The sequence below is a fragment of the Podarcis tiliguerta genome, assembly GCF_965153285.1.
Source record: "Podarcis tiliguerta genome assembly, chromosome: 11".
Classification (NCBI taxonomy): domain Eukaryota; kingdom Metazoa; phylum Chordata; class Lepidosauria; order Squamata; family Lacertidae; genus Podarcis; species Podarcis tiliguerta.
Window position 1 is genome coordinate 47,970,542 of NC_139544.1, and position 13,317 is coordinate 47,983,858.

At 45.0% G+C, this 13,317-nt stretch overlaps 1 protein-coding gene across 7 annotated transcripts in view; it reads left to right on the top strand.

Annotated features, from left to right (window-relative positions):
* The window catches only part of PDZD2 (PDZ domain containing 2), a 230,589-nt gene that overhangs the window by 123,343 nt on the left and 93,929 nt on the right, over positions 1–13,317 (top strand). For 2 of the 7 annotated variants that reach the window (XM_083402587.1, XM_083402588.1), the window contains exon 1: positions 8,207–8,426. The exons of the other annotated variants lie outside the window; for them this stretch is intronic. In XM_083402587.1, coding sequence (XP_083258713.1) covers positions 8,350–8,426 — 77 coding nt within the window. In that variant the 5' untranslated portion in view covers positions 8,207–8,349. Of the gene's footprint in view, positions 1–8,206; positions 8,427–13,317 lie in introns of those variants that run through there. 7 annotated transcript variants of the gene reach the window in all.

Here is a 13,317-nt window from a genome sequence, read left to right on the forward strand (position 1 = left end):
TGTGCAGGATCCCAGAATGAAAATCACAGCCTCTGTAGTCCTCCCACGGACATACAGTCATACCTCGGGTTGAAGTAACTTCGGGATGAATATTTTCGGGTTGTGCTCCGTGGCAACCCGGAAGTAACGGAGCACGTTACCTCTGGGTTTCGCCGCTTGCGCATGTGCAGATGCTCAAAATGATGTCATGTGCAGAAGCGGCAAATCGCTACCCACAGATGCGGGTTGCGTTCGCTTCAGGATGCGAATGGGGCTCCGGAACAGATCCCGTTTGCATCCAGAGGTACCACTGTACTGCTACCGAGTGCTTTTATTCTTTTAAAAAAAATGTTTAGCGGTACTCTCATTTCCCCACTCATATTGAAATACTGCCCCTCAATGAAGCCAATCTTCGATTCACAAAATGTTTAGGGGTATGCGTACCCCTGCGTACCCCCAGAAGAAAGCACCGCTGCCACCCAGAGCTTAGCCATTGTTTAGCTTAGCATTGTATCCCAACTCAGCTTTATTGTTTGCCTGGCTTCAGACAAAAGGTTTTGGGTTTGCTAGTTATGGTTTGACCAGTGTGGGGGAGGGATAAACCAAAGATCTGGGTTTAGATATAACATCAAGTCAAAATATGGCTTAATCCTGAGTAGCACAGCAGCAGCGAGACGTGGAGAGGTTTGTAGCGGCTGTGATTTTTGCTCCCACACATTTTCTCATTTGGACTAAACCATGGTTTGGCTTAGTGTTATGTCCAAACGGGACCATTGTGTTTAAGCCAGGAGATCTGGCAGTTTTTGGAAGCAGTATCTTCCCCTAACTCTGGGAGTAAGTTCCCTTTATGTGTAACCACAAGGATCGACAATGTGGGAAGGGCATGAATTCAAGTCCTGCTTGTGATCTCTCCCGAGGCAAACTCTAGGGGGAAGCAGGGGCCAGTGATGTTAATTCTAGTATCTAGGCTTTCTTAACAGCGGTTAGACAAATAATAAATAAAAATATTTTTTTATTTATACCCTGCCCTTCCCGGTTCAGGAAACCGGGCTCAGGGCGGCTAACAACAAGTTTAAAAAACTTAATTGACGCTACCAAAAAACAGCATAAAATACCGTATAAAGCGTAAATAACAATAAAATCAAGAATCAAAAATCAGTTTAGGGGGGAAATCCATCCAATAAACATTAGATGATCACCAGGGCTAGCTGGCTAAATTAGTCCCACTTGGGCCAGTGAGGAGACCAGGGGAGAACCAACTGCGGGATCCCAGAGCTGGCAATCTTCACAAAACGGGGAGGGGGAGGGGAGGAAGGGGAACGAAAGATCAGGCCAGGTTCAAATTGAAAGCCAGGTGGAATAATTCTGTCTTACAGGCCCTGCGCAAGGAAGTTAAATCCTGCAGGGCCCTGGTCTCATTCCACCAGGTTGGAGCCATCACTGAGAAGGCCCTGACCCTGGTGGAGGTGGCCTAATGACATCATAGAATCAGTAAAAGAGCCTCTACCTTGCACTCAGAAGGACCCAAGTTCATTCTTTGACCATCTCCAAGTAGTGCAGGGAGAGGCTCTTACAAGAAATCCTGGAGAGCTGCTGCCGGTGTACATAAGGCCAGATGGACCAAGAACCTCACTCCATAAGCCACCTTCCTGCGTTCCTAATACAGTATGTGATTTGTAAAACCTAACATTTCAGGGCTCTGCCTTCTGCACAAGATGTCCTGACTCAACCCATGGCCCAGCCTGCACAGGAGAGCCCTGGTGTGACACTGCTGCACTTTTCATGCTAGAATTCAGCTCCAAATCGCGCTTGTTTCAGCAGTTCCTTGTTGTTTGGCAAAGAGGCCTATTTTGTTCCCGAGGTCACTACCAGTTCAGCAGGCTCACATGCTGGTTGGGACGGACGGAAATCACACGCAGCTCATTGTTAGAGAAGGTTGTGGGAAATGAAGCTAAACAAGACAACAAGGGCCCCGTGCAGCTGTCAAAACCGGCCGATATTTGAGAGCTATAGCAGGCTGAGAAATCTGTAGGTAAAGGAAGGAGAGCGAGCCTATAGGTAAAACTCACTGAGCCACCAAAGTGCTATATATAATGAACATCAGATCATTATTTATTGCAAAGAATTTAGCTTCTTTTTCTGCAGATTAGAAAATGAAGATTCCTTGGGTGTCTTCAGATATTTAGGCCAGGCGGAGCAACTGGTGGCCAGATCTGGCCCCAAGAGCAGTTTTATCTGGCCCCTGGTGGCCCTACCCAATTTTAACCAAGGTGTAGTAGTTGCTCACAGTTTTCAATCGCAAGTTTAAATGAAAGTTTTCAGGTTGTTGGAGACCATCAGGGCTTGAATGCTACCAGTGGCGTAGCGTGGGAGGGTGCAGGGGGGGCCGGCCGCACTGGGCGCAACATCTGGGGGCGCGCGCTTGCACTCACAGTTCTCTGCCCCTACCTGGCTCACTCACTCTCTCTCACTGCAGTGCTGGCTGTGCGAATCCGATCCGAGCCACCGGGTCACCGCCCACTGTGGAGGGGAGGGTGCCAGGCGTGCGGTGCGGTGCGGAGAGAGAGCGAGGGACTATCTGGGGGAGGGACAGTGCAGCGGGGGGGGGCGCAAATTACTTGCCTTGCCCCGGGTTAGGGGGCGCAAATTACTTGCCTTGCCCCGGGTGCTGACAACCCACGCTACGCCACTGAATGCTACAGTCTTTGGCTCAGTGAGCATAGATCAGAGGCAGTCAAGGTGGTTCCCCGCAACCGTTGTTAGACTGCAGCTACTGTCTTCCCTGGCCATTGGCCATGTTGGCAGGGGCTGATGGGAGTTGGAGTCCAACAACACCTGGAAGTGCATTGCATTCACTACCCCTATGCTGAATTGTATATACTCAGAAAGAACCTTGGAGATACATTTCTGATCCCTCCTGGAGGACAGCGAGCTCCCAGCCCCAAACCTCTGAGCTCTTGGTCCTTCTGATCTAGTTCATCAGCCAGCCTGTATTTTTCAGGGATGTCTGGTTTTAGCTCACTGAGAAAAAAAGCCACCTTTTCTGTCTTTATTTTTGATTATTTTGATTATTTATTTTGTGCTCTGATTATTTTTTATTATGTGTTTTGTGCTTTTTATACTGTAACTTTGTGTTGTGAACCACCCTGAGACCTACGGGTATAGGGCGGTATACAATGTTAATTATTATTATTATTATTTTATTTTAGGGACATATTCGTGAAAGTAGTCTATTGATTTGCACACTGAGTAATTGATTTATTCAATTCTTTGCCACAAGTTTGGGTAGATTTTACAGGTGGGGCTGGGGGAAGGATTAGGTAGATATCTGTAGAACAAGTCTAGTTGCAATTGCTGTAATTCCATAGGTCTAACATTAGAGGCAAATTCAGCCTCCATATTCAGGGACAATTTAGAGTTGAACTAGTCGGTGCTGTAACAAAATGTTGCATCGTTCCTTGTTCAGGGTCCCAGTTGCTATATTTCATTCCTCTCTCCTCTGCTTTTCCATCTGCCCTGCTCCAACAATCAGTCTTCATCTTGTGGCCACTGAGCATGCTTAGCCCCACCTGTGCTGCTCCCATAAATATTTTTTCTGTACTCCTGCGAACAGGGGGAATCTCCTAAGTCTACTGTGTGCATGGCTTGTGCCATTTTGCAAAATAAGCAATGGCAGTCCCAAACAGAACATCAGAAAGAGAGGGAAGGAGGCCAGTGCGAGGGACAAACAGTGAGGTGGAGCATCTTTTCTGCCCGACTTTGTAGCTTGGCCACAGAAACCAGATAAACCTTTGGTCTGGTGTAAGTCCAGCAAAGACTTCTCTAGGCAAGATGTGTCCTTTTTGACCTGATTGTGGTATCTTGTTTACAGACAGAACTATCTTGTTTACAGACAGAACTAGCCCACAGTCAGGAAAGATGTTTCCCCTTACGTCAAGGCAAGGCAGAACCTAGAAAACATGGATATATTGGGAAAGAACTCATGGGGAACAGGAAAAGCAGGGTCACATGCGAGTTAAACACAAAAATATGAGAAGCTTGTGCAGCTAGTGACTGGCCAAGGAGACCAACCAAATTCTGTGACTTTGTGAACCTATAGCTCATATTAAATTTAAATAATGATAAGAATTAGTAATAAACTGTCAATAAATCACTTCATCCCAAAACTTTCTGTCTTTTTTCTCAGTATCTGAAGAAATTTGTCAAGTTGGCCATAGTTGTAAAATCCCACATTTTGTCCATCTCTTCTTTAATTTTGGGTGCTATTGGTATACAGTGGTACCTTGGTTCTCGACCGACTTAGTTGTCGAAGAAATTGGCTCCCAAACACCGCAGGCCTAGAAGCAAGTGTTCCGGTTTGCAAACGTTTTTTGGAAGCCGAACGTCCGATGCGACTGCCGCTTGAGTGCAGGAAGCTCCTGCAGCCAATCGGAAGCCGCACTTTGGTTTTTGAATGATTTCGGGAGTTGAGCGGACTCCCAGAATGGACTAAGATTGAGAACCAAGGTACCACTGTATACAGTTATGGCTGCACAAAGCGTATATGAAAGAAGTTCTTTATTTTCTGGCCTGGCTGATTTGCTGCAACTCATAAAAAGAATACAGTGGCACCCGGGGTTAAGTACTTAATTCGTTCCGGTGGTCCGTTCTTAACCTGAAACTGTTCTTAACCTGAAGCACCACTTTAGCTAATGGGGCCTCCTGCTGCCGCCGCACCACCGGAGCACGATTTCTGTTCTCATCCTGAAACAAAGTTCTTAACCCGAGGTACTTATTTCTGGGTTAGCGGAGTCTGTAACCTGAAGCGTATGTAACCCGAGGTACCACTGTACTGTGTGAAATGGGGCTTCATAACCTAAAATATTTGCCACTTGATTCTGGATTACTGTTTGAAGAAGCACACAAACAAGTCTAACCTGCATTTCATCTTTAAAATAAAATACGAAAAAACTACACCACCAAGTATTTTCTAATTCATAACAGAGTTCAAGGCTGATGTGGAAACAAAACATGAATAAGGATGAAGGCATTTGATTTGCTTCTGTGTGCATGTGGGTGTGTGGTTGTGTGTGCTGATCGCTGCGGACAGATGTGTTCAGCTAGCTATTCATTCACAGGAGTTGCTATCTGTGCAACTTTCATTACCGGAACAAGTCAACCCTCTTAGTTTTCAGAAGGTTCGTGTGTGTGAATGGCAGATGCAAACAAGGCAGAAGCTTCACTAATTTGATTAGAAGGTTTGCAAGGATAGCATGAAAAATATTTCCTGTTTACATACAATCGTGCAAGTTGATGCAGGTGGAGGTTTTCTGCTGCAAAAATATTCGCTTAATCAAGAGCCTTCTAGCGAGTGATGAATGTAGATTTAATGTTTTACTGGCATCGGCTCAGTGCTTTTCCAGTGCTCGGTATCTGTCTGGAAATTTTTGCTGCTGCTTTTGAGCCATACTACGTTGTGAAAAAGAGATAAAAGCTGCTCCTCTTCAGCTGGTTGACTTCTAACTTACCACGTAGCCAGTGGCAGCTGATTTGAAAATCACAGCTGGAAGATCTAGTAGTAATTTGATGTTATTTCCCTTGGGAAACTTGAAAAAGACTGTTGAGATCAAGGGGTCAACCCCAGCACATTCCTGGTCCCAGGATTAACTTGAACATGGTCCCCACTCAAAGCGTCAAAGTTGTAGGGGCCAGAATAACTCTTTCCTACTAAAACATCATGGCCAGTTTTCATGCCAGGAATGGATGGACCCAAGTGCAGATGCCCCATGTGTTGAACCACTGAGCTGCAGGTGGCATCTTCTCCGGGAAGTACCTTCAGGTCTTGGACTGATCCAGGCTGGGCTGTTGATCCTTCTGGATATGAAGAGGTAGCAGGGACTTCGTGTTCCAGCCAAGCCTTGCTCAAGCAACACCATCTTCCTGAGATTTGCTGTGTTTCTATCAGTGCTTGGAACGAACTACATCAGTTTAATCAAGTCTGCTGAATGAGTTGACACATCTCTGAGCTACACTTGATAGTATTTCCCATAATTGCCAGGGAAACGGAATGTGAATTGAGTTTATTTCGGGATAGATTTTTCTAGTTCATATTCAAGTTCGTTCTGTTAGATGTATTTCTTGCTTTTTAGACTCCTTGGGCTTAAAGATCATGATTGTTGGGAGAAATAGATTCTGATGTGTTCTTAGTTTTCTTAAGTACCGTATTTTTTGCTCTATAAGACTCACTTTTCCCCTCCTAAAAAGTAAGGGGAAATGTGTGTGTGTCTTATGGAGCGAATGCAGGCTGCGCAGCTATCCCAGAAGCCAGAACAGCAAGAGGGATTGCTGCTTTCACTGCGCAGCGATCCTTCTTGCTGTTCTGGCTTCTGAGATTCACAATCCCCCCCCCCTTGTTTTCCTCCTTCAAAAACTAGGTGCGTCTTGTGGTCTGGTGCGTCTTATAGAGTGAAAAATACGGTATTTTTTTATACTTCAGCACAGCAGCTTGTAACATTCTGAATGCGGGGGGGGGGGGGGATGGCCAAGGATCATTGGGATGAATTTGGATTGAACTGTGAACTGAAGGTTCACCAAACTAGTTCATTGTGTTAAGGAATGGATGTGAACTGGTATTAGTTCCTTTTTGGACCTGTCGAGCTTGAACTAGTTCCTTTTCAAAATGAACTTTCCATGTTTTCCTTCTCTAACTTTAGTTATTGTTTGCTGCTGACATCTTGCTTGCACGTCACTCGTTCTAACACAGAAGTGCAAGCTTCTGAACTCTGCTTGGAGCCGTGTTGAAGGAGCAGAGGGAGAATGTCTAAGCCCTAAACACATTGAGGTTCATTCTTACAATACTTAACCTAGGAGAGCATGTGGTATGGGGAAGCACCTTTTGCAGCAGCTGTGACATGAAACACTGTGGAAGGAACAGCATTTGATGCTCAAAAAGAGGGGCAAAGGAAGAAGAGAAGACATAGATTATTTTTTTTACCGAGCTTAAAGGAGGCTGCAGGTATTAGGACACTAATGTATTGTAAAATTCTAGTTCTTTTAAGCCTTGTCACTGAGGAGGTAAACTTGTGTCTGGCCTGTACCGTTGTGGATTGCTGATGAAGTTAGCATGATTAAATACTCTTTCATATTTTTTTAATAACTTTTTTATTCAAAATTAAAACAAAACATATTATCCAGAAACATATCATCCTTATTCCCCCCATTTTTCCTCCCTCCCCCCTCCCCCCACAGAACCCCCCACCCCCCAACTTCCCTCAGTTCCAGTCTTTGATTTCTCAAAAAATGCTGTTCTCTGCATGTTACACAGTTGTATAGATCCTCAAACTATTTAGCTGATTATTATCAATAAAAAGTTTGTGAATGTTTATTCAAAACCAGTCAAGGAGTCCAGTTCGCTTTGTTGTGTCTTCAGATACTTTGTAAAAGGTTCCCATTCATCTTTAAAGTCACAGTTATCCTTGTCCCGTAGCTTGTATGTCAGTTTTGCCAGTTCTGCATAGTCCATCAATTTTTCTTGCCATGATTCTTTAGTTGGGGTTTCTTCAATCTTCCATCCTTGTGCTATTAAAACTCGCGGCCGTTGTCGCATACATGAAGATGTTTTTCAGCTTTTTTGGCAGATCTTTCCCTACAATCCCTAATAAAAATGCTTCAGGTTTTTTTAAACAAACGTTAAATGGAACATTCATATTTTTAAAAAAGTAAAAACTACCTGCACATAGAAAACCAGCATATCATGGAGGACACTAGGCTAAAACTCTTCTGTCTGACATTTTGATTACAATACAGAGTCCACTTTCCTTCGACTAAGCCCAGATGAACAAACTGGGACATAGTTTTCCGTAAATGTGCACAGAACTGAGCTGCTCGCTTCCTATGTGAAGGGCCATTTTGCGTTGGTATGTGACATCCCACCAGCAAATCTGAAGCGGGGGGAGTGACATCAACTAATGTCTACATCTGGTGGGTTACAGGTGTTTGTTTTATCTCCCTTTCCCCATACTTCTCGACAACGTTTGCATTTCCCTCCCTTTATTTGACATCTGCTGCGCTCGTGCCAAAAAATAGTTGGAAACAAATGCCTCATCTTGCAGCCCAGCCAAAGCAATAGATAACTCTCCTACGAGCGCCATTTAGCTGGAAGCAGCATTCTTAAATGAGAAATGCTCGGCGTGGATTGGGCGGGGCAAGCTGGTGCCAAAGGAGGTGGAGGAGGAGGCAGTGAGGGTGGAGGACGAAGAGGTAAAATCAGATGTGGGGCGCACTTGGAGCATGGAGCATCAACAGGAAGTCTGGGGCAGGACCCTGGCGTGCTTCGCATTCCTCCTCGCAGCAAGTAAACTTGTAAAATGGCAGGTGGAATAATGAGGATAAATGAAGACGGGCTCTTTCCTCTCTAAGGCAGCTGGGTTTCAGGCGGTGCTGGTTGACAGAGCAGGATTTTCCAGCAGGTAAGGAGAAGTCAGGATATGCAAACCTTGCTGAGTTTCAGATTTGCTGCAACTTGTAAATAGTTCCTGTAAACTTCTCGGGCTATCAGAATCTCCCTGTTTCTTTCCCTTTGCCTGCTAGCTTCATTTACCAAAAGTTTGGCATTGTATTCTATGCATTAAGAAGATATTGATTCCTCTGTTAGCAAAGTCTGCAACATGGTTGACTTGTTACCCACTAAACTTTGTGTGTGTGTGTGTGTGTGTGTGTGTGTGTGTGAGAGAGAGAGAGAGAGAGAGAGAGTTGCTTCTTCTGTTCTTATCCTTTATTCATATTTGAAAATACCATTTTTCGTCTCTTCATTTCTCATCGTTGCATTTTTCTGGGTGGCTACAGCTGAAATCTGGAAACATAGTTACGCAACTACAATATGTAACAGCATTAATCTGTCTTTTAAATGCGGTGGACAAACTGGCAACCATCCAGTGCTTTAAGCATCAGCCCAGCACAGGGATAGTTGTTTTTTTTTTTTTAATACTGGAAATCGGTTGATTTCACTGACTATGACAAGAACTTACTGTTCAGCGTTGAAGCAGTGGAACTTGGAAGTAATGAAATAAATATCTTAAGAGAAATATTCTGCAATTGAACAAAACTGCGCTCAATGTACAGCAGTATCCTTGGTTGTGAAAGTAAGGTCTGGGAGTGAATTGTTTGGTTCCTAACTGGTGTTCGCGATTACATATATCTCTGTTTGCTAAAACAGTGTTGGACTATAACTCCCATCATCCCTGACCACTGAGTACGTTGCTTAGACCCACAACATCTGGGCACGCAGGGTTGAAAAGTACCATGTTGTGCTTCTGAACAGCACAGTGATGAATATCTATCACTGCAACTGAAGTAGAATAGCTTTACTAAACTTGGTCCCTTCCATGCAAAGCTGCACTTAGAATAAATATATTCCAGAACTGCACTTCTTTTTTTAAAAAAAGTCTTAATAATTAGGCATCATAGTCCAGACATAATAAATCTATTGGCATATGTGGCAGACTGAGCATGCAACCCCAAGTCTACTAAGCTGTAGTGCAAACAGTGGTGCAGTCCAGAAGAGGTGGACAAGGACTGCAGGCTTGTTTTTGTACCTTGCCTCGTACCCTTGGCGTATAACCTAAAAATATCCACAATTTCATAGGCTCCTGAGCTTCCCCCCTTTTTTTGCACAGATAATACAGTCTTAGATGCATTGACAATAGTCTCCAGGAAATAAATAAGATTCTCTTTTTGAAAGCTGCAGTATTAGGTACACGTGTTAGGGTGCAAGTCCCACTGAGGTCGATGGGGTTTAGTTGTCAGTAAACCAGGCTGCGTATCTCTTCTTCAGACATAATGAACGAGGCTGACCTCAAAACAATGCAAGCCCTGCCAAGGAACAGAGCAGTTTTGGGAAGAGAGAAAAATGCAGCAAACAGCTGTTCTTGCCTTTGTCTGGTTGAATTGTTAAACTTACCGCAGTGAAGTCCCAGGAACTCCTAGGTTTTAGCAACTTTTTACATACTTTCGAAAGTGGAGCAGTTTTTAAAGCAGGAAGGGTGTTCAATTTTGAGCTTTAAAACCCAAAACTTAAAATGTTTAAAATCCAACATCCTCAGGTGCATGGGCTGCTCTTCAGATCTTATTGGGATTCCCAGTCTTGCCAGGATCTTGTCAGGATTCCTGATTACAGGGAGGGTTTCCTAATACATTCAATCAAACATGCTTAAAGAACTTTTCAGACCTATTCAGTAATCACAGGAAGATCTGAAAAGCAGCCCATATACCTGGAGCTGTTGTGTGCTGGTGTGTTGTGTCCCCCTCCCCAGAATGCTGCTTATGTTTTGTGTTAACCATGGTTTGCTTTAGTGCATGTGCATTGCTAAACTATGGATAAGGCAAATGAGGGAAGGGTGTGAGAGTAGGACCAAGCCTGTGTTCCCAAGGTTGGCTACGAATTTTGCAAACTGTGGTTTGAGGGAGCCAGCAAGATATCTGCACTGGGTGACTGAGTTTTGGCTTTGATCTGGCCTAGGACTGATGGTGGCTTTTGGCTTCCTTAAGCTATATGTGGGAGTAGGGTTTTCGTTGCACAACGGTGTCTCTCTCAAGTACTTCTGATCACATGAGCATCCTTTGAATATTCAGTGTTGTCGAATGCTTGAAGGGCCTGGTTAAAGGTTTGGTTATACGGTGGAGCATAAGTCTGTGGGTTATAAGAATGGGAGAATTTGTATGGAGAGTATCATCTAGTACGTTTCCTCTCCAGCTTCTGCGTCACAAGTGCTTTCATTTTATCCCTAGACTCTGTTAGGATGTCTTTCAGGGTCTCTTCTCTGAATAATTGGCTTCCAACAAAAGGCACAGTAGCTAGGTTTATATTTAACTGGGAACCCACCTTCCAATGTCTTAACCACAAGGTATGGCACGCCACCATCTGGGCAGCCATTGTGCACCTCCAAAATTTGGTGGAATCTAGGGTAGCGCCTGCCACAAATGCAGAAGCCCTGGAAATCTTTTTAAAGGTCTGTCTGCTTCTAGGATGATCGCCTTGTGGGTTGTTAAACGTGCCATCAATCCATAAAGCCCTTGCAAAAATTGTGCACACTGCTCTTAAAGAAATGGCAATGGCCTCATGTGGTCTTCTTAATGCATAATTGATAACGCCTGTCAGCTGAGTCTTTAAATTAAGAATCTGCTTTTTGAAACCAATAAGGACAGTGGCTTATCCATGGGATGGAATTTTAAGGATGCCATGAATTCTGTGTCCAGGGAATAGTATTTATGTCCTGGTATAGGACATTTTATAAAAAGGAAGTGGGTACCAGCATCTTCAGCAAGGTGGAATGGGCATCCCTTCCCTTCTCACCATACGATTCAAATGACCATCAAATGCCACTGTGATCCAGAGCCCCACAGAGCTTTTATGTAACCAGGCCATCACATTCATTTATGTGTGTGGAAGCATAGCCGCATAGAGGCCTACATGAATGGCTCTGCTGCCTCCATTGCAATGAATGGGACCAATCCTGGTTGGATGTGTCTGTGTTTAGCCTTGTAAGAAATCCGTGCCTGTATAAAGAGGCCACAGTCTTTAGCATACCTTTGAACCGCATGTTCTAAATATTCAATAGGCAACACCTTGTCTGGTGCCATGGGTCTGAATCCTTAATCTCTGGGGAATCAGGCGCTGGCTCCCTGTTGTTTGAGGCATCCTAGCTGGGAATGGCGTTTGCTTTGGTGCAGAATCTAATGCTCACTGTACATCTCTAGATAACTTCCTGGGTTTATTTTTGAATTACGTTTCTTAGTTGCTAGTCCTCTGGGTGTGGGAAACCTTTGGCCCTCCAGATGTTGCTGAACTTCAACTCATATAAGTACCAGCCAGCATGTCCAGTGGTTATGGATGATGGGAGTTGTAGAGGCAGCAACATTCAGCCCAAAGGTTCCTCGCATCTGCTTAGGACACAGGAAAAATAGAAAGGCGTGAAGGGCTACGGTAATGTCAAATAATATGCGTAAGGACTGTCAGAACACAGACTAAAATAGTAATCAGTAATTGCCTTTTAAAAATCTTTAAAGATGTTAAGAGGTCCAGGTGAGCCGAAACATCTTTGGCCGGTACCAGAGATGCTACTGTGGGTACCAGGTAGGCTCTGAAGAGGGAGAGTGTTCAAGGGCATCTTGTGTCAGGAAGGGCTGCTTGGCCCTGCTGCCACTGCCGCCACTACTACCTACCTGCTTCTCCTGCTGCCACCTGCTCTGCCGAGAGCCAGTGTGGTGTAGTGGTTAAGAGCGATAGACTCGTAATCTGGGGAACCGGGTTCGCGTCTCCGCTCCTCCACATGCAGCTGTTGGGTGACCTTGGGCCAGTCACACTTCTTTGAAGTCTCTCAGCCTCACTCACCTCACACGAGTGTTTGTTGTGGGGGAGGAAGGGAAAGGAGAATGTTAGCCGCTTTGAGACTCCTGAAGGGGAGTGAAAGGCGGGATATCAAATCCAAACTCCTCCTCTTCTTCTTCTTCTTTGTGACCTGCCACATCTGTCACTGACAGAGAAGCGGCAGTGCCATTGGCACCAGTTTTGGGAAGATTGCACTGATTTGAGGTCAGTTCTTACCCAAAATGGACATGATCTTGCTCAAAATCAGTGCCACTGCTGGCAGCACTTCTCTGCCAGTAGTGGAGGCAGGTGGGGCATCTGTGGGCATGCTGCCTAGGGGGTTTCTGCCACCTGAAGCAGCAGTCTCCCCCTGCCTAATGGCTGGGCCGGCTCTGGGGTGGGGGGACACCACTGAAAAGGCTCCCTCTCCAACTGCCATTCCCCATACCTTGAACAGAGGGGAAACTTGTGGAAGGGCCTCCTCTTGATTATCCTGGACATGGGTAGGCACATATGGGAAGAGGCATCCCTTTAGGTACTGTGGTCCCAAGCCATGCAGGGCTTTATAGGTCAACAGCAGCATTTTGACCTCAATGTTCTCTTTGTTCTGATCAATTAATTGAAATGGCTTGGAGATCTCTTTGCTCCCTTTCCAGATCCATCTATCATCTCACCTGTTTAATGTGCCTGTCCTGTTTTCCCTGTTTGGCCCTGTGCCCTATTGCCTTAATTAGCTGGATCGGACCTTTTTCCTAGGCTTTAATTCCTATCCTACATTGCTGACTAGGCTCTGTAGAGCAATACCTGATATTGCAAGGACCGGTCCTCTGCACAGCAACTCTTTTCTCACTTGGGTCCAATCTGCACATGTGCTTTAGCAACAAAACAGAAATGTGGGAGATGGTCTCTGAGAATGGAAAGAGCATGCATTTACGTATTGATGAGAGACTACTGTTGTTTCAGCAGAAGCCGTTTGTGCCCTGTGGGGCTCAGAC